The sequence below is a fragment of the Rhinoraja longicauda genome, chromosome 14 (genome assembly GCF_053455715.1).
Source record: "Rhinoraja longicauda isolate Sanriku21f chromosome 14, sRhiLon1.1, whole genome shotgun sequence".
NCBI classification, from domain to species: Eukaryota; Metazoa; Chordata; class Chondrichthyes; order Rajiformes; family Arhynchobatidae; genus Rhinoraja; species Rhinoraja longicauda.
Window position 1 is genome coordinate 33,013,784 of NC_135966.1, and position 20,450 is coordinate 33,034,233.

The 20,450-nt window shown below is 51.7% G+C and overlaps 3 protein-coding genes across 3 annotated transcripts; 2 read left to right on the plus strand and 1 right to left on the minus strand.

Annotated features, from left to right (window-relative positions):
* The first annotated feature begins 1,814 nt into the window (after positions 1-1,814).
* On the plus strand, positions 1,815-4,508 carry LOC144600195 (SLC35A4 upstream open reading frame protein-like). Its single transcript, XM_078411685.1, has 3 exons — positions 1,815-1,944; positions 2,921-3,019; positions 4,309-4,508. Exons 1-3 carry the CDS (start codon positions 1,894-1,896, stop codon positions 4,504-4,506), a joined length of 348 nt encoding a protein of 115 aa, XP_078267811.1. The 5' UTR covers positions 1,815-1,893; the 3' UTR covers positions 4,507-4,508.
* A 929-nt stretch (positions 4,509-5,437) lies between these two features.
* Positions 5,438-6,961, plus strand: LOC144600192 (putative UDP-sugar transporter protein SLC35A4). The gene has a single exon (XM_078411683.1). The coding sequence runs from the start codon at positions 5,471-5,473 to the stop codon at positions 6,437-6,439; it is 969 nt and encodes a 322-aa protein (XP_078267809.1). The 5' UTR covers positions 5,438-5,470; the 3' UTR covers positions 6,440-6,961.
* A 4,961-nt stretch (positions 6,962-11,922) lies between these two features.
* Positions 11,923-20,118, minus strand: LOC144600194 (uncharacterized). Its single transcript, XM_078411684.1, has 7 exons — positions 20,053-20,118; positions 17,981-18,143; positions 17,262-17,398; positions 15,981-16,118; positions 14,931-15,104; positions 13,816-13,966; positions 11,923-13,245 (listed from the first exon to the last, which is right to left on the minus strand). Exons 1-7 carry the CDS (start codon positions 20,101-20,103, stop codon positions 13,142-13,144), a joined length of 918 nt encoding a protein of 305 aa, XP_078267810.1. The 5' UTR covers positions 20,104-20,118; the 3' UTR covers positions 11,923-13,141.
* Between the last annotated feature and the right edge of the window lie 332 nt (positions 20,119-20,450).

Genomic DNA, 20,450 nt, shown 5'->3' on the forward strand with positions numbered 1-20,450 from the left:
AGCTATCACCAGGCAACTGAACCATCCTCTCACCAACTAGAGAGTGCTCCTGACCTACCATCTACCTCATTGGAAGCCTTCCTGAGGTGCCCCGGATTCAGCACCGGGAACACGACTGGAGGACCCAAAAGCTCGGCGTACTGCGGCCCATCAAGGTAAGCTGCCTGGCCCGCCGGAGAACCGATGAGGAGGGAGCCTCTGGAGACGTTGGAAGCGAAAAGCAAGGGGTGGTAGGAGGGTGAACCAGGGTAATGCCTCCAGCAGCTTCAAGGTGGGCTGCAGGTGGCACCCCCGGGACACAGAGTTGGTTTGAGGGCCGATCTGGTTGAAAGTGATGGAGGGAGGCCCTGCAGGAGCCTGGGGCCTACCTGGATCGGGAACCACTCCAGTAGACTGAGCACGCTGGTGGACTGGACTTTGGAAATGGCGCCAAAATATGGAGTTGCGCATGTGACAAATAAAACACCTTTGAACCAATGAATTGGACTATACTGGATTTTATCTTGTACTAAACCTTATTCCCATTATCCTGTATCCGTACACTGTGGATGCTTGATTGTAATCACGTATAGTCTTTCCACTGACTGGATAGCGCGCACAAAAAGCTTTTCACTGTACACATGACAATAAACTAAACTAATAATAATTCTTCAAAAAAATTTCAATGGGTTCCTTAGCATCTACTTTCCCATCAAAAAGCTGGCACATCAAACAGCAGTCTCTTCTGAGTAAGTCCCTCGGGGTCCAAGATGGCTTTCCGAAATTCCAGCCTGTTGTCTGATAACCTACCCTCAGCCTCCAAAGCTAAGTTACTCCAGCAGTTTGTGTCCATTTGTGTAAATCAGCATCTGCACTTCATCATTTCTATACAAGGAATTTCATTGTTCCATTTCAGTACGTATGGCAATGAAACACTCTTGACTCTTTTGACCCCCATCTATCATTCCTCCGCCCAAGTTTCCAACCTTCTCCATCAATATGAAGTTCGGACCTGGTCTGAAACATCACCTGTTCATGCATTCCCTTCCACAGGTGCTGCCTGACCTGCTGGGTTCTTCTGCGACTTTCTGCCTTGCTGAACCGCAGGAAATGCTGGAGTAACTCAGCGGGACAGGCAGCATCTCTGGAGAGGAGGAATGGGTGACCCGAAACGTCATCCATTCCATCTCTCCAGACAAGCTGCCTGTCCCGCTGAGTTGCTCCAGCTTTTTGTGTTTATCTTCGATTTAAAACCAACATCTGCAGTCCCTTCCAACAACATTCAGATCCCACCACCTGACGGCCCCGCAGCGGCCGTGAGATCACCTCGCAGCGGCCTCCAGCGGCCGGGAGATCTCCCCGCAGCGGCCTCTAGCGGCCGGGAGATCTCCCCGCAGCGGCCTCTGGCGGCCGGGAGATCTCCCCGCAGCGGCCTCCAGCGGCCGGGAGCTCTCCCCGCAGCGGCCTCTAGCGGCCGGGAGATCTCCCCGCAGCGGCCTCTGGCGGCCGGGAGATCTCCTCGCAGCTTCCTCCAGCGGCCGGGAGGTCACCTCGCAGCAGCCTCCAGCGGCCGGGAGATCTCCCCGCAGCGGCCTCTGGCGGCCGGGAGATCTCCCCGCAGCCGCCTTCGGCGGAACGGGAGAACTCCCGCAGCGGCCTCCAGCGGCCGGGAGATCTCCCCGCAGTGGCCTCCAGCGGCCGGGAGCTCTCCCCGCAGCGGCCTCCAGCGGCCGGGAGCTCTCCCCGCAGCGGCCTCTGGCGGCCGGGAGATCTCCCCGCAGTCGCCTTCAGCGGAACGGGAGGACTCCCCGCAGCGGCCTCTGGCGGCCGGGAGGTCTCCCCGCAGCGGCCTCCAGCGGCAGGGAGGACTCCCCGCAGCGGCTGCGCTGGCATTGAGCATGCGCAGGGGCTGGCATGGGGAGAGAGAGCGAGCGCGCAGGCGCGGGTAAGATGGCGGACGACAAGGTTGGTGACTGGGGAGAGGAGTGAGAGAGAGAAAGAGGGAGTGAAGGAGAGGGTATAGAGTAAGGAAAGAGAGAGGGAGAGAGGGAGAGATAGACAGACAGAGGGAGGGAGAGAGGGAGAGAGGGAGGGAGAGAGGGAGAGAGGGAGGGAGAGAGGGAGAGAGGGAGAGAGGTGAACCATCCCATCACGAACTAGAGAGCAGCCTGACCTCCCGCCTACTTCATTGGAGACCCTCGGACTATCTTTAATCGGACTTTACTGGACTTTATCTTGCACTAAACGTTATTCGCTTTAGACTGTATCTGTGCACTGTGGACGCCTCGATTGTAATCATGTGTAGTCTTTCCGCCGACTGGATAGCACACTTTATTTTCAATGTAGGAAAGAACTGCAGATGCTGGTTAAAATCGAAGGTAGACACAAAATGTTGGAGTAACTCATCGGCTCAGGCTGGGTGACGTTTCGTGTCGAGACCCTTCTTCAGACCGATGTCAGGGGAGCAGGCGGGACATCACTTCATATTTTGCTTGGGTAGCTTACACCCCAGCGGTATGAACATTGACTTCTCTAACTTCAAGTAGGCCTTGCTTTCCCGCTCTCTCCATCCCCTCCCCTTCCCATTTCTCCCACCAGTCTTAATGTCTCCGACTACATTCTATCTGTCCCGCCCACTCCCCTGACATCAGTCTGAAGAAGGGTCTCGACCCGAAATGTCACCCATTCCTTCTCTCCCGAAATGCTGCCTGTCCCGCTGAGTTACTCCAGCATTTTGTGGCTACCGTATTTTCAGTGTACCTTGGCACACGTGACAATAATAAACTAAACTAAAATGTCTTATTCTGGGTCATCAATTTGGGCCTTTGAGTTGACAATCCAATGATATATTTGTGTAACCGTAGCCCAAGTGCAATGAATCGGCACTTGCTGTTTTCCTGTAAGTTTATTTCTTTGTTCTTCTTGCTGGCTGTTAACCCAGGACACACTCGGTAAGCTGAAGGACCTCGCACACCTGAAGGGGCAACTAGAGAGCATCCAGAGGAAGGTGGAGGAGGAGGTGCAAATGGGATTGCCCAATGTGAGTACCGAATGAATGACAGCACGGTTTAGAGGACGGCGCAGCGGGTACAGGTCCACCACCGGCAACTGGTGGTCCAGCTCCTCCTTTAATCCAGGCACAATTATGAGAGCACTCTTCAAATTCCCCCGGAGGTCCCCCTGAAAATGTGACGCCTTGGCCGTGTGAGGCGGCCGATCTCGACCTCGTTGAGACTTCCGCACCGATTAGTGGGTTGAATTTGCCCCCTGCGGCCAAGGCTTTGGAACCCCAGCCCCACCGGAGCCAGCGGATCAGTCCCCATAGCCGACTTCCGAGGCCGCCATTGCGAACCGGTATCTTGATGGCCGTGGCCTCTGTTGGTCCATCAAAACGGATAATCCAGAAAGGCTCTGGAACCAAGGGTGCTGGAAAATCGGTGGTGGACCTGTAGATATGACAATTAAATACTGTATTGATTTTGTAGGCACTTGAAGGGGCTGGTGAGGAGAGATCACTAGATGATTTGTGCCGGCACAATGGTGCTGCGGGAAAGTTGCTGCCTTACAGTGCCAGAGACCTGGGTTTGATCCTGTGTATCTGTGCAGTTTGTACATTTTCCTTGTGACCACATGGGTTTTCTCCAGGTGCTCCGGTTTCATAGAAACATAGAAAATAGGTGCAAGAGGAGACCTCCCACATTCCAAAGACAAGCAGGTTTGTCGGTTAATTGGCTTCTGTAAATGGTCCCTGGTGTGTAGGGAGTGGATGAGAAAGTGGGATAACATAGAACTATTGTGAACGGGTGATCAATGGTCGGCGTGGACTCAGTGGGCCAAAGGGCCTGTATCCATGCTGTATCGCTAAATTTAACTTGGAGATACAACGTGGAAACAGCTCCCTCGGCCCACCGATCCAACGCCGACCATCAATCATAGCACTAAACTAGTACTATCCTACACACAAGGAATAATTTACAGAGGACCAATGTACCTACAAACCTGTAGTGTAAGGAGTGTGGGAGGAAACTAGAGCATCCGGAGAGAATCCAGGCTGTCACAGGGAGAAACATTTAGATATACTCTACATGGATAGGGTAGGATTAGAGGTATATGGGCCAAATGTGGGCAGGTGGGATTAGTGTAGATTGTGCATGTTGGTCGGCATAGGCAAGTTGGGCCGAAGGGCCTGTTTCCACGCTGTATGACTGAATGTACAAACTCCGCACTGACAGTTCCCGAGGTCAGGATTTGGAACCTGGGTCTCTGCTGTGAGGCAGTGGCTCGACCTGACTGAGATGGGACCCGACTGAGTTTCTTCTCCTGTTGCAGGGTGGTTCCCTGCTGGCCTCGCCGTTCCTGAAAGGCTTCCTCGCGGGCTACGTGGTGGCCAAACTGCGGGCATCTGCTGTGCTCGGCGTGCTGGTGGGCACTGCCTCCGGCATCTACGCCGCCCAGAACTACAACATTCCCAACGTAGAGAACACCATCAAAGACTATCTCAGCTCTCTGAAGAAAGGGCCCAAATAAGGATTGCCTGCCACTCGCTACAGCTCAGAAACTGGTTGCTGCTTTAACCCCCCCACCCCTTCTAACCCTGCAGGACCCCAACCTACGTCAGGGACGAGGAAGAGGCAACGACGCAGAGTCTGGGGGAAATTTGGGACTTGAAGCTTGGCTGGACTGCACTGCAAGCTCCTTGGTTTTTTATACCCTCCTCAGCTGCTTGGCTTGCCTTGCTCCTAATATATCAGTGGCGCAGCAGGTAGAGCTGTTGCCTCACACGCCCGGGACCCCAGGTTCAATCCTGACCTCGGCTGCTCGCGTTGTGTGGGGAGTTTGCATGTTCTCTCTGTGACCGCGTACGGTTCCTCCGGTGCTCCGATTTCCTCCTGCATCCCAAAGCCGTGCCCGTACGGGTTTGCAGGTTAATTGTCCCTCTGTAAATTGCCCCCTTTGAGAAAGTGAGACTAGGGCGAACTGGAGTGAATGTGCGATTGACAATCGGCGAGCCGAAGGGCTTGTTTCCGCGCAGTAATCTCTGAATCACTGATTTTGGGTTGATTTAGCTAACTTTCGGGAGAGAGAGTTGAGATTGATTTAATGAGTCATCGGGTGTGAGGGGAGGTACGGTGGTGCAGAGGTAGAGCTCCTGATTTTCAGTGCCAGAAACCTGGGTTCAATCCTGACCTCGGGTGCGGTCTATACATAGTTTGTACGTTCTTCCTGTGACAACATTGGTGTTTTCCGTGTGCACCTGTTTCCTCCCACACTCCAAAAAACATACAGCTTTGTTGGTTAATTCGCTCCAGTTTAAAATTCTAAATTGTCCCTAGTGTGCAGGATAGTGCTGGTGTACGGGGTAATCGCTGGTCGATGTGGGCCTAAGTGCCTTAATCCACGCTGTATCTCGAAAGTCTAAAGAGAGATTGATTGAGTGAATCTTCAGGTGGGGGGTAGGGGAGAGATTGAGTGAATCTTCGGGCAAGGGGGAATGTTGTTGCAGGAAGAGGGAGGATCTCCAGGTGTTTTGGCAGTGAGGGTGCGGATGAGGGAGAGATTGCGCTGGGGGCTGTTACTGCTACTCTCGGTGTTTGCCTACGGCTCCCACGCGCCGCTGTTGGCGCTGTGCCGCGTGGACGGAGCGCTGCCCTTCTCCACCTCCTCCGTGGTGCTGGCGACCGAGCTGACCAAGCTGGGTGCGTCTGCCGCGCTGCTGCTCAGCTGCGACCGGCCCTCGCTGCCCCTCTCCGCCCCGCCGCTCTCCGCCGTGCTCCCCTTTGCCCTCCCGGCCGCACTCTACGCCCTCAACAACAACCTGGCAGTTCACATGCAGGGCTCGATGGATCCTGTCACATTCCAGGTGCTGGGCAACCTGAAGATCATGGCCACGGCCGTCGCCCGCTGCCTGCTCCTCCGCCAGCCCCTGCCCGCCCGCCGCTGGGCTGCCCTGGCACTGCTGGTGGTGTCGGGGGCCTGCCACGCCGGTGCAGTGCACCGGGCACGAGGCGGGCCGGAGGAGCCCGTGGGGCTGTACATCACGCCGCTGGGCGCGGCCGCCATGGTCCTGTACTGTTCCGTCTCTGGCCTCGCCGCCACCTTCACCGAGCACGCTCTGAAGTCCCAGCCGCTCCCCCTCAGCCTCCAGAACATCTTTCTCTACAGCTTCGGGGCGATTGCCAACTTGGTGGTGTACCTGGCTGCCCCCCCCACCGAAGGCTTCTTCCAGGGCTTCTCACCTGTGGTTGGTGTGATCATCGTCTCCCAGGCCTTGAACGGTCTGCTTATGTCCGCCGTCATGAAGCACGACAGCAGCATCACCAGACTCTTCATCATCTCCTGCTCCATGCTGGTCAACGCCGGCCTCTCCGTCCTCCTCTTCCAACTGCGCCTCACCCCCTTGTTCTTCCTGGCCGCCTGCCTCGTCTGCTTTGCCATCCACCTCTACTACCGCGTTCGATAGCCCCGGCAGAGCGGCCGGGCCGCCGCCTCGAACACTCACGTCCTGACATCCAACACGCTCTTCCTTCGTCCGCCACACAGTGGCTCCGCTGCCTCACCGCGCCAGAGACACGGGTTTGATCCAGATCCTGCCTCGGGTGCTGTGTGTGTGTGTGCGTGTTGTCATTAGACTTTAGAGCTACATCACGGAAACAGGCCCTTAAGCCCACCGAGTCCGCACCGACCAGCGATCACCCGTGCACTAGCACTATCCTACACACTCGGGACAATTTACAATTTTACCGAAACCAATTAACCTACAAATCCGCACATCTTTGGAGTGTGGGAGGAAACCGGAGCACCCGGAGAAAACCCATGATGTCGCAGGGAGAATGTACAAAACTCATATATCACCCGCAGTCAGGATTGAACTCGGGTCTCCGGTGCTATGAGGCAGCAACTCCACCGCTGTGCCACTGTCCCGTTCTCCCTATGAACAATCGGGTTCCCTCCGGGTACTCTGGATTCCTCCCATGTCCCATAAACCATGCTTTGGGGGGACACAGCTGCTCAGGGGGGTGTTGGGGGGGGGGACACAGCAGCTCAGGGGGGTGTTGGGGGGGGGACACAGCAGCTCAGGGGGGTGTTGGGGGGGGGACACAGCAGCTCAGGGGGGTGTTGGGGGGGACACAGCAGCTCAGGGGGGTGTTGGGGGGGACACAGCAGCTCAGGGGGGTGTTGGGGGGACGACACAGCAGCTCAGGGGGGTGTTGGGGGGGGACACAGCAGCTCAGGGGGGTGTTGGGGGGGGGACACAGCAGCTCAGGGGGGTGTTGGGGGGGACACAGCAGCTCAGGGGGGTGTTGGGGGGACAACACAGGAGCTCAGGGGGTGTTGGGGGGACACAGCAGCTCAGGGGGTGTTGGGGGGGACACAACAGCTCAGGGGGGTGTTGGGACACAGCAGCTCAGGGGGGTGTTGGGACACAGCAGCTCAGGGGGGTGTTGGGGGGGACACAGCAGCTCAGGGGGGTGTTGGGGGGGACACAGCAGCTCAGGGGGGGGGGGTTGGGGGGGACACAGCAGCTCAGGGGGGTGTTGGGACACAGCTGCTCAGGGGGGTGTTGGGGGGGACACAGCAGCTCAGGGGGGTGTTGGGGGGGACACAGCAGCTCAGGGGGACACAGCAGCTCAGGGGGGTGTTGGGGGGGACACAGCAGCTCAGGGGGGTGTTGGGACACAGCAGCTCAGGAGGGTGTTGGGGGGGACACAGCAGCTCAGGGGGGTGTTGGGGGGGGGGGGGGACACAGCAGCTCAGGGGGGTGTTGGGGGGGGGGACACAGCAGCTCAGCTGGTGGAGCTGCTGCCTCACAGCACCAGAGACCCAGGTTTGATCCTGATGCCGATCTCAGGTGCTGTGTGCGTGGAGTTTGAATGTTCCCCCTGTGATTGCGTTGGTTTTCTCTGGGTGCTCCTGTTACCTCCCACATTCCAAAAAGCCTGCAGATTTGTAGGTTAATTGGCTTCTGTTAATTGGTCCTAGTGTGAAAGATAGAATTAGTGTATGGGCGATTGCTGGTCAGCTTGAACTCGGTTGGCCAAAGAGACTATTTCCATGTTGTATCTATCAATCAAAAATATATCTTCCCCTGCCCTCTCACTTCCAAGGATATATGGGTTGGAGTTTGTTTTGCTCTGGCCCCACTAAACACCCGATAACTTAGACCACTTTGTTCTTTCCTTAGCAAATTCGTCTCCTGAATTTAGTGCTGCTGAACTTTGGGCACAAGGTACTACATCTGTACTGTAACATTCTGGTTAATGTATGTGACCATAGAAAAAATTCCACTCATTATTTTACCAGATTTTGTAGCTTTTTAAAAATACTTTGGTAGATTTTCTAAACTTCCACCAGACAGTCTAGCTTTCGGGTTGGCGCAGTGACTCAACGGTGGAGTTGCTGCCTCATAGCGCCAGACACCCGGGTTCAATCCTTATCTCAGGTGCCCGCCTGTATGGAGTTTGTACGCTCTCCCTGTGACCACGTGGGTTTTCAACGCGTGCTCAAGTTTCCTCCTACACCCCAAAGACGCACAGGTTTGTCGGTTAATTGGTTTCTGTAAAAATTGTCCCTGATCTGCAGGGTAGTGCTATTGTGTGGGGTGATCGCTGGTCCGTGTGGATTCGGTGGACCGAAGGATCTTATTCTCTGAAGTCTAAAGATGATATGTTGACACTGTGACTTCTGTTCCGATCATGATAGTCCATAGTTTCCAACGATGGGGTTGGTCTCAAGAGGAAAACTTGCTTAAAGAGACTGGCGCCACTGTGTCCAGTTATCATCGACCTCAAAGTCTGCATATAAAGATCAATCCCTTTCTCAGACCGGGTACAATGGTGCTTAATTGTCAAGTGTGCACTGCACAGTGAAATTATTTGTGCATTGCTCACAGATGCACAAGTCGCCATATTTTAGGCGCAATTTACAAAATTCAAGCGCCCAGTCCACGCACGCGATGTAGTGGAGCGGTTCCCGATCCAGATAAGCCCCAGGCCCGCAAACTGACGTCCCTCTCCTCGCCCGGCCGCCTCTGTGTCCCGGGGGGTCTCCTGCAGCCGACCTTGCGAGTGCTGGAGGCAGTACCCCGGTACCTCTCCTACCGGCCCACACCTCGCGTCTGTCGTCCACCAGCAGCTCCCACCTCAGCTCTCCAGTCTTCGGGACCGAGCTCGGCGGCTTCCAAACTCTTCCCCCCCCACCTGCAGGCGACGGCCCACCAGGTTCTTCTTCGCGACCATTGGGTCTTTCTTCGTTTGACTCCGCGCTGTTTCCCGGGAAGCCTTCCCCACTGATATTACTCCTGACAATCTGTCTCACAATCTCTCTGCGGGTCTGCTTTCATTTGTAAACTTTATCAGTATATGGAAAACTGACAAGAAACCAAAGTTTTATTTAAGGTGCTGAATGAGTTGTACACTTCCAGTAATTTGTCTTTGGGGTGGATCTGTAACCATGCTTATAGTGACCACACCCTAGACACACGCCATTAATTGCTGTCAGTGTGGCTGGAGGGAACTCTGTTTACATACTATTATGAATGAACTTGCTTAAAATTCCTTATCCCATCATGTATCTTTTCATCAGTAATGTAATATAACTTTCAAAAGTATGCCAACGCTGTTGCCTTGATCTGTAGAGGACATTTTGTTTCCAGGCATTCCCCGACTTGCGTAAGGATTACGCTAGTGGTAGAGTTGTTGCCTCAGTGTCAGAGACCCGGGTTCGATCCTGACAATGGGTCCTGTCTGTACATCGAGTATTAACTGTCTCAGCGGCATCCGGCTGCTTCCAGGGCACTTTCCGTGGCGTGCAGCCTTCTGGGTAAGCACAGCTGCCATTGCCAGCATGATTCCAATGTAAATCTGAGTGATCGTACAGTGTTGTGGAAATTACGGACTGCCTTGGTTGGCACGAGGGACTGAGCACAGAATTGTTTACGTAAGTGGCCTATTGGGTTAAGTCGGTCAGTGTCTGTACATGTTCAATTTTCCGGCACTCTTGGTTCTATTATCTGCTGAGCTGGACCAGCAGAGGTCATGGGCATGAGTGGGGAGGGGGGGTGGGTGAGATACCGCCAACAAAGATGTCCGCGGAAGCCGGCAATGGGAACAAATCTGTTGGGACCGCTCCCTTGTTGGTTATAGGATAGTTCAGTTGCCTGATGACAGCTGGGAAGCAGCTTATAGGACGATGATCCACCACAGACACCAACAGCTAGGAATGTTATGTGTACCAACACCTTTTTGTCCCAGAACATCACACAAACCAACCTCCCTTCCATTGTCGGCAAGGCAGTCAAGGACCAGTCCCACCCAGTCACTCCCTCTTCTTCTCCCTCCTATCAGGCAAGAGGTACAGAAGTGTGAATACCGCATACCTCCAAATTCAAGGACTCTTCCCCGCTTTTATTAGGCAACGAATAAAACGGCACGCTGGCGCAGCGGTAGAGTTGCTGCCTTACAGCGAATGCAGCGCCAGAGACCCGGGTTCGATCCTGACTACGGGTGCTGTCTGTACGGAGTTTGTACGTTCTCCCCGTGACCTGCGTGGGTTTTCTCCGAGAACTTCGGTTTCCTCCCACACTCCAAAGACGTATGGGTTTGGAGGTTAATTGGCTCGGTTAAAATGTAAAATTGTTCCTAGTGTGTGGATGGTAGTGTTAATGTGTGGGAATCGCTGGTTGGTGCGGACTCGGTGGACCGAAAATGCCTGTTTCCGCGCTGCATGTCTAACCTGAACCATCCTATCACCAACTCGAGAGTGGTCCTGACCTCCCATCTACCCCATTGGAGACCCTCGGACTATCTTTAATTAGACTATATCTTGCACTAAACATTCCCTTTATCCAGTCTATAATGCGGTTGGCTCGATTATAATCATGTACAGTTTTTCCGCTGTCTGGATAGCACGCTACAAAAGCTTTTCACTGTACTTCGGTACACGTGATAAACTAAACTAAAGTTAAAAAATGCCCTGGTCCGAACAGAACATGACAGCGCAGGAACACATCCTTCGGCCCACAATATCTGTGCCCCACGTGATGCCAAATTAAACTAATCTCTTCTGCCTGCACGTGATCCATATCCCTCCATAAATCCGAATTCTGGTCTCGGCTCTAGTGTATCGACCAGATATGTTAAGTTTGTAATTTCCATGACAAGTGAAAAGGGTTATACCCTTTCGTCGCTGTCACTGTTGGTGGGAGCTTCCCAGCATTCGGAGTTTGCTTTAAGGCTGTCAGCCAAAACCTTGGAAACGTACTTGAAAGAGTATGCATCAGACAGTGGATGTATTGCTTTAAGATGTGTCACACTGGATCTGCTGTCTGCTGCAAGCACTATGTACACATAATGCTTTATGTTCTGAAGTAAAGATATTTTATGAATCCGTTTCCAAAGACTGGTCTGGTGTTATTTCTGATTCGTGAACTGACACACTCCCCTGTTAGACACAGGGTGGCACAGTGACGCAGCGCCAGAGATCCAGGTTTGATCAAGTCAGAGACGCTGTCTTTACGGAGTTTGTACGTTCTCCCTGTGACCGCGTGGGTTTTTTTTTGGGTGTTCCGTTTTCTTCTCACATTCCAAAGACGTACAGGTTTGTAGGTTAATTGGCTTCTTTAAATCATCCCTCGTGTGTAGGATGGAACTGGTGTATAGGGTGAATGCTGATCAGCGTGGACTTGGTGGGCCGAAGGGCCAGCTTCCGTGCTGTATCTCTAAATTCTAAAGTAAAGACAGTTGTAAAGTTTAGAATGTGGATCGTGATGGAAGATTTATGTGTTGGGTGAATGCATCGCTTCATTATCTCTCTCCCACACCATCTCCCATCTTTGGATAAAACCTATATATTACATGGGAATTTATTTTTAAACAGGATGGCTCAATTCAATGGAGCTTTTATTGTCACGTGCAAACGCACAGTGAAATTATTTTCTTACACACAGTTTAATAAAGTATTGCCATATCTAAACACAATCCTCGATCAGCAAAGTACTGAAATAGTCCACTGAAATTGCATGCAAGAGGTGCCAGTTTTGGTGCCATCCTTAAAGTCCAGTCCATGCTCTTGACTGAGCAGTGAGCAGTGAGCAGTGCCTAGTGAGCAGTGCCTGATCCAGCAAAGCCCAGTCTGCTGCAGACCTCCAGCCAGCAGACTCGTCTGAGTGTTTTTCTTTAGATTAGTAAGTATCATGACAGTTCAATAATACTTTATTGTCATATGTACGTAGATGCAGCAAAGTTCTATGTTTTGCAATCCAGTAAAATAACCATATACTCAAATACAATCATAAATAAGTACAAGAGTGCCATGATTGTAGTGGAAGATAGTAGTTTACACCGTGCCATTACGCTAGAGTTGCCACGTTTCTGGCGCATGTTGGGTCCCGACCCAAAATGTCACCTATCCGTGTTCTCCAGAGATGCTGCCTGACCCGCTGAGTCACTCCAGCACTTTGTTTCCTTTTGTGTATCCTTCAAATTTCAAGTTCTGACAAAATATCAGACCCCTACCTGAAACATTCCCTCACCACAATTGGTCTGAAGGGTCCCAACCCGAACCGTCACCAATCCATGTTCTCCAGAAATGCTGCCTGACCTGTTGAGTTACTCCCACACCTTGTGTCTTGTAAACCAGCATCTGCAGTTCCTTCTTTCTTCAAGCCTTAACTTAAAAGGCCCGTTGTCCTGGTGGAGCTGGGTCAGAGTTGCTGGGGTCGGCCTGGCCAGGCGATGTTGCTGGTGTCCTTCACTGCTGCTCGGTGCCATTGTTTAATGTGGTCTCAAATGGACAATGTAAGGAATGTTAGGTTTAGGTTTATTATTGTCACAGGCCATCAAATAAACCAGATAATATACAAATCAAGTCAAACTGAAATACAATAGACACACGGAACTGCAGATGCTGGTTTACAAAAAAAAAGGTAAAGTGTTGGAGTAACTCAGCAGGTTAAGCAGCATCTCTGGAGAACATGGATGGGTTAACCGCTGAGTTACTCCAGCACATTGTGTCTTTTACTTACAATAGGGAGAGCAATGGGGAAGATACAGAGTGCAGAATAGAGTGTTGTAGTAGGGGGAAGCTGTCACTTCAGTGAATCTGGACGATGCTTTGACTTTCTTTCCAAACTTGGCGATCAGTCGGCGTGATGTAGGATCGCTAATCAAGCTCTGCTGCTTGAGGTGGGCCTGTCGATCTCTTCCCGCCGGCGAGGAATCTCCTCCTGCTGTCTTGTTGCAGACAGCTGATCTTGTAGATTTGCAACCACTGCAGATGTCAAGAAAGCAAAGACACAAGAGGCTGCAGATTCAACCAGCACGTAGAACATAGAACAGTCATAAGTGATTGTAGCAGATTTAGGCCATTCGGCCCATCAAGTCTACTCCGTCATTCAATCATGGCTGATATATCCCTTTTAACCCCATTCTCTGCCATAACCCCTGACATCTGTACTAATCAGTACGAACAGTGCAGCACAGGAACAAGCCCTACAGCCCACAGTGCCCGTGCAGGTTAATTGACCCTCTGTAAATTGCCCCTAGTGTGCAGGGAGCGCATGCGAAAGTGGGATAACTTAGAACTAGTGTGAACGGGCGATCGGGTGAATGGTCGTCATGGACACGGTGGGCCGAAGGGCCTGTATCCATGCTGTGTCCTTCCTTCCAACAATCCATGCATTCATCAATCAATCTCAGTCAATCCCTCAAAGCTGATCCACTGAGTTACTCCTGCATTTTGTGTCCATCTTTGATGTAAACCAGCATCTGCAATTCCTTCCTACACATCAATCTGTCCATCAGCCCATCACTCCATACCCCAGTTCCACCAGTACTTTACCCTCCTGTAGTCGTTCCTTTCCCTGCTCCAGTCGCTGCTTCTGGTTTGCGAGGTATACTGTGTCTTGGACTGCCTCTTGTACAAGCCCTCGGTAACGCTCCTCCAGAGCGCTCTGCTGCTGCCCGGACACCTCCCCAAACTCATGGAGGATCTGTTGAGGCGATGGGTAAAGAATGATTCCTTGCCAACGTTGCAAAATACATTGCCAAATATCTTGAGAGTTAGATTTAGCCCAACTCATTGACACGGAACAACTGAGGGCAACAACTTCTTCCCTTCTGCTATCAGGCTTCTGAACGATTCTCCCAAAAGTCAGACTGTGGACCTGATCTTCCAACCAACCTCTGCAGCCCTTGCACTTTTCCTCTGCGAGGCGGCACAGTGGCGCAGCAGTAGAGTTGCTAACACAGCGCCAGAGACTTGGGTTTGATCCTGACTACGGGTGGGTGCAGTCTGTACATTTGTACGTTCTCCCTGTGACCGCGTGGGTTTTCTCCATGTGCCTCAGTTCCTTCCCACATCCCAAAGACATGCAGGTTTGTAGATTGATTGGCTTGTGTAAATTGTAAATTGTTCCCAGTGTGCAGGATAGCACATGGGGTGATCGGTGGGCCGAAGGGCCTGTTTCCATGCTGTATCTTTAATCTACTTACCGAATAGTGAAATGCCTAGATTGCGTGGATGTGGAGAGGATGTTCCACCAGTGGGAGAGTCTAGGACCAGAGGCCTTAGAAAAGGGGATGTACAGTACCTTTAGAAAGATGAGGAAGAGGAATTTCCTTAGTCAGAGGATGGTGAATCTGTGGAATTCATTGCCACAGAGAGCTGTGGAGGCCATCAATGGATATTTTTAAGGCGGAGATTGACAGATCGTTGATTCGTAAGGGTGTCAGTGGTTATGGGGAGAAGGCTGGAGAATGGGGTTGAGAGGGAACGATAGATCAGCCATGATTGATTGGTGGAATAGACTTGATGGGCCGAATGGCATAATTTTGCTCCTATGACTTATGAACTAAACTTGTCCCCCCAGTCGGGTGAATACTTTGGGAATTGCTGGGTTGTGGAGTTGAACCCATCACACAACCCACAGCTCTCCACCGTTCCCTCACACTCACCTGCAGAGCCTGGAGTTTCTGATCTGCCAACTCAGCCTTGTAGGCTCGATGCATTGCCTTCAGATCCCTCTCTGCCTCCTCCTTCTCCTTCCTCAGCGCCACCAGTTGTAAAACCATCACATGCCGCTCCCTGCTCAGCCTCGGAGTCTCCGCCGGCCCCACGCGGCCTGCACTCTTCCAGCATTTCCAGAAATAAACTTCATTCAGAATTTAACAAATACATTTAAAACAAAAAAACGTACAAAAAGCTCTTTGCACGAGCATCGTGTCTACACATTCGATAGTGCCGTACGCTGCAGTGTTCACACCTGTCTTTAACCAATACACTCTTGCCCCTCAGAGAGCCTTGCAGCACGGAAACAACTCCTTCGGCCCAACTTGCCCATGCTGACCAAGGTGCCCCATAGGGCAGACGGAACAGTGGCACAGCGGTACGGTTGTTGCCTCAGTGCCAGAGACCTGGGTTCGATGCCGACTACGGGTGCTGTCTGTACAGAGTTTGTACGTTCTCAAATTGTACAATTAACCTACAAACCCACACGTCTTTGAAATGTTGGAGGAAACAGGAGCACACAGAGAAAAGCCATGCGGTCACAGAAAGAACATACAAACTCCACATACACAACACCCGTATTCAATCCCTAATATGCTACCAGCATAACCAAGGGTCAGTCTCACCCCAGACACTCCCTCTTCTCACCTCTCCCATCAGGAAAGAAGTACAGAAATGTGAAAATGCATACCTCTAGATTCAGGGACAGTTTCTTCCCAGCTGTTATCAGGCAGCTGAACCATCCTCTCACCAACTAGAGAGCGGTCCTGACCTCCCATCTACCTCATGGGAGACCCTTGGACTATCTTTAATCGGACTTTATCTTGCACTACACATTATTCCCTTTATCCTGTATCTGTACAAAGTGGACGGCTTGATTGCCATCATGCATTGGCTTTCCGCTGACTGGATGGCACACAGCTACAAAGAGCTTTTCCCTGCACCTCGGTACAGTAAACTGAACAAAACAAACAGAGAGGAGTTGAGGGAACTCCTACCTGTTCAAGTTCCAGATCCTGCTCCATCCTCTCAAGTTCGCTCTGCAGCAGGGCGGCGTTTCCTTTGGCCATTCTTGACCTCTTCTCGACTGCTGTGGTGTAGACGACATCAAGGTCTGATTGTAATGGGGCCCGGCTCTGCCGGGTGATGGAAACAAAATTAGGGCAGGGTGGTCCAGCAGTTGAGTTGCTGCCTGACAATGCCAGAGACCCGGGTTCAATCCTGACTATGGGTGCTGTCTGTACAGAATTTGTGCGTTCTCCCTCTGACCAGGTGATGCGGTTTCCTCCCACACTCCAACGACGTACAGGTCTGTACGTTAATTGGCTTCTGTAAATTGTCCTGAGTGTGCAGGTATTGGATGGGAAAGTGGGATAACATAGAACTAGCGTGAACCTGTGATCGATGGTCGGCATGGACTCGTGGGTTTATAAGTCTGTTTCCATGCTATATCTCTAAACTAATACAGTGGGGCAGTGGTAGAGTTGCTGCCTCACAGCGCCAGAGACCCAGGTTCAATTCTGACCACGGGTGCTGTCTGTGTGTGGAGTTTGTACGTTCTCCCTGTGACTACACGAGTTTCCTCCGGGTGCTCCGGTTTCCTCCCATATCCCAAAGACTTACAGTTTATAGGTTAATTGGCCCTCTGTAAATTGTCCCTGGTGTGTAGGGAGTGGATGGGAAAGTGGGATAACATAGAACTAGTGTGAACGGGTGATCAATGGTCGCCGTGGACTCGACGGGCTGAAGGGCCTGTTTCCATGCTCTATCTTTAAAGACTAAACTTAAAGCATAGAATAGTTCAGCACAAGAACAGGCCCTTTGGCCCACATTGTCTGTGCTAGACATGCTTTTCTATGTTCTAAGATGCCAGATGGCAGGGCAGCACAGTGGTGCAGCGGTATAGTTGCTGCCTCACAGTGCCAGAGACCGGGTTCGATCCTGACCTCAGGTGCTGCCTGTATGGAGTTTGCACGTTCTCTCCTTGACCGTGTAAGTTTTCTCTGGATGCTCTGGTTTCCTCCCACACCCCAAAGATGGACAAGGTTAATTTGGCTTCAGTAAAATTGTCAATTGTTCCCAGTGTATCGCAAGTGTCCAGGGTGATCGCTGGTGGGCGAGATCTCAGTGGGCTGAAGGGCCTGTTTCCATGCTCCATCTTTAAACTAAACTTACACTTGGAGCAGCACAAGAACAGGCCCTCGGCCCACAATGCCTGTTCCGGACACGATGTTCGATATTCCAAGACCACAGACAGTAGGACAAAGAGTGGCACATACCTGGATGAGTTCAGCTGCTGTCTCCAAGGCCTGTAGCTGCTGCCTGATGTTCTCTCGGCCGCCCATCTCCACCCGCAGCCTCTCTCGTAACCCCTGGATACTGCTGAGAAGGCCCGTCCTCTCCTCCACACCGCCGGCTGTTTCCACGGGAAGAACACAAACAAATTTTGACGCACATTATGTTGGAACCGATGTCTGATGCTTGACATGCTGAGAAAGTGAGTCCGTGCTTCAGTCAGTAAGATAGCAAATACTACAACACAACGGCATGAACGTTGAATTCTCTAATTATAGATAACCTTTGAGTGGCACAGCGGCACAAAGCCTGCCCTGTCCGTGCCAACCGTCGATCACCCTCTTACACCAGCACTATCCTATACACTAGGGGCAATTCCAATTTTACCAAAGCCAATTAATCTACAAACCTGCACGTCTTTGGAGTGTGGGAGGGAACCGGAGCACCCGGAGAAAACCCATGCGGTCAAGAGAGAACGTTCAAACTTCATAGAGACAGCACCTGTAGTCAGGATCGAACCCGGGTCTCTGGCGCTGAGGCAGCAACTCTACCACTGTGCCACCCTCCTCCTTTCTAAAGGTACGACCTTTTATTCTGAGGCTGTGCCCTCTGGTCGTAGACTCTCCCACTAGCGGAAACATCCTCTCCACATCCACTCTCTCCACGTCTATCATTATTTAGAGGATTTGGAGGATTTCCTCACCTTTCAGATACTGCAAAACGCGCCCCTTCAGCTCGTCCTCAATCCGCCTGATTTGGACCTTTTTCCGACTGTATTCCTGCAGGAGCACTGGGAATGACTGCGTGGAGCAATGCTCAACTTCCGATGGGATACCTTCTGGTTCTTGGACTTGCTCCAGTAAACCCTGTTGGGAATGGGACAGGCATGGTCCATCTGTGGCTTTGTCTGTAGCCGGCAGCATAGACACCAAACTCAATTGGAAGCCGAGAGTGGCACAAAGAACTGCAGATGCTGGTTTACAAAAAAAAGACACAGAGTACTGGAGGAACTCAGCGGGTCAGGCAGCATCTCTGGATTTACCATCGGGTGGCGCCGCGATGGCAGCTTCGCCTACAGTCTGTCTGTCCTTTTTGTTCTTTTTTTTTGTTATTTTTGGTGAGTTTTAAAAGTCTGTGTTAATGTTCTCTAGTTTGTTTTATGTGGGGGGTCGGGGGAAACTTTTTTTCAATCTCTTACCTTGCCAGAGATGCGATTGTTTTCCGGATCATATCTCCGGTCGCTCTGCGGCCTAACATCGTGGAGCTGAGGCCTTGCCTGGGACTGACTTTGAGTCCCGGCAGAGCATGGCCCTACCATCTGAGCCTGCGACCCCATGCCTGGATCAACGCTCCAACCGCGGCCTGTGGATTTAAACATCAATGAGCTCGCAGTCTCGGGTTGAGACCATTGTCGGGAGCTCCAAGCTGCATGAGGTTCGACAGGCCCCGACACGGGATAGATCGCCCTGCACGGGGGAGCTGAGATCCCCCCCCCCCCCCCACAATGCAGCAGCTTGATCGCCCCGATGAGGAAGGCCCGATCCCTGGCTGTGGGAGTCAAGATCGTCCTGTCAACGGGTTAGAGGCCCCCAACCGCTAGAGGACAAAGAAGGGAGATTGAACTTTTTTTTCGCCTTCTAGCACAGTGAGGAATGTGGAGGAGTCACTGTGGTGGATGTTCATGTTAAAATGTATTTTGCATGTCCTGTTGCTTTTTATTGTTATGACTGTATGGCAAATGAAGTTCCTCGTATGTTGCAAAACATACTTGGCTAATAAAGTATTATTGTGAATGATTGTGATTGAGAATGTAGACAGCTGATGTTTCGGGTCGGGACATGGTGGGCGATGGGGAGAGAAAGCTTGAAGGGAGGTGGTGGTGGGACAAAGTCTAGCGAGTGATAGGTGGATGCAGATGAGGGGGGGGGGGGGGGCGGGGAGGGTTGATGGCCAGATGGATGGACAAAGTCCAGAGATGAGAATACAAAATGTATGAGATAAGGAAAGGTTGGAATCGAGAAGCCAGATGAAGGAATGTATTATCCGTGTGTGTGTGTGTGTGTGTGTTAGTTATTGCGTCTACTGACCTGTTAAACTGCAGCAAGTAAGAATTTCATTCTGCGACAGAAAGCGCTAGAGTGACTCAGTGGGTCAGGCAGCATTTCTGGAGGACACAGATAGGTGACTGAAGAATGGTCCCACACCAAACGTCACCTATCCTTGTTCTCCAGAGACGCTGCCTGACCCGCTGAGTTGCTCCAGCACTTGGTGTCCTTTTGTGTAAACCAGCATTTTTTTTTCTACACTGAGAATTTCATTGTTCAGTTCGGGGACCCTGGGGGCCTTCCGTGAACGCCTGGTCGCTGCAGGGGGGCGAGTACGTCGTGGATACGGGTGAGAATGTTGGAATCTGATGGTCGATGTTTGCAAACTGCATCGTAGCAGTTTTGATTATTGCAGTACTGAATGTGCATATGTAATAAAAGCTTGTTCAGGAAAAATAAAGAAAACTGTGAGAACTTTGGAAGTTCTTTCTCTCTCCCACTCCTGCTTTCTCAATGGATCTCTGCCACTTTCCCTCTCTCTGGCTCTCGCTCTCCTTGGCTCTCTCTCTCTAGCTCTCTTTCTCTATCTCTCCCTCTCTCTGGCTCCCTCTCTCTATGTGACTCTCTGTCTCTCCTTCTCTGTCCCCCCCCTCTCTCTCTCCCTCTCGCTCTAGCTCCCTCTCTCAGCTCTCTCTCTCTCCCTTGGTGTGTGGTGAGAAAAAGGACCAACCATCTTGAGGAACTCCCTACGTTCCTCTCTGCATCGCATGGAGCACTCCATCTTCTTCTCCCACCGTTGCTGTTTCACCGTCTATTGAACAAACATGGTCTCTTTAATGTAGTAGACACACAAAAAAAGACAACAAGTTTTTTGGTTTAAAAAAAGATACAAACTGCGGGAGTAACTCAGCAGGTCAGGCAGCATCCATGGAGAAAATGGATCAGCAAAGTTTCAGGTCAGGACCCTTCTTCAGCCCCGAAAGGTCACCAATACCTGTGCTCTCGTGATGCTGCCTGACCCAATGGAAGCAGGTCCTTAAGCCCACCGAGTTTGTGCCGACCATCAATCACCTGTTCACACTAGTTCTATGTTATCCCAATTTCTCATCAACTCCATACACACTCGGT

Coding starts and splice junctions, on each gene's coding strand:
- LOC144600194 (XM_078411684.1), bottom strand. CDS start 20,103: ATGGAGTGCTCCATGCGATGCAGAGAGGAACGTAGGGAGTTCCTCAAG. Junction 18,144..20,052: donor GTAGGGAGTTCCTCAAGATG/GTTGGTCCTTTT, acceptor CATTCCCAACAG/GGTTTACTGGAGCAAGTCCA. Junction 13,967..14,930: donor AGAAACTCCAGGCTCTGCAG/GTGAGTGTGAGG, acceptor TCGCCTCAACAG/ATCCTCCATGAGTTTGGGGA.
- LOC144600192 (XM_078411683.1), top strand. CDS start 5,471: ATGTTGTTGCAGGAAGAGGGAGGATCTCCAGGTGTTTTGGCAGTGAGG.
- LOC144600195 (XM_078411685.1), top strand. CDS start 1,894: ATGGGGAGAGAGAGCGAGCGCGCAGGCGCGGGTAAGATGGCGGACGAC. Junction 1,945..2,920: donor GTAAGATGGCGGACGACAAG/GTTGGTGACTGG, acceptor CTGTTAACCCAG/GACACACTCGGTAAGCTGAA. Junction 3,020..4,308: donor TGCAAATGGGATTGCCCAAT/GTGAGTACCGAA, acceptor CTCCTGTTGCAG/GGTGGTTCCCTGCTGGCCTC.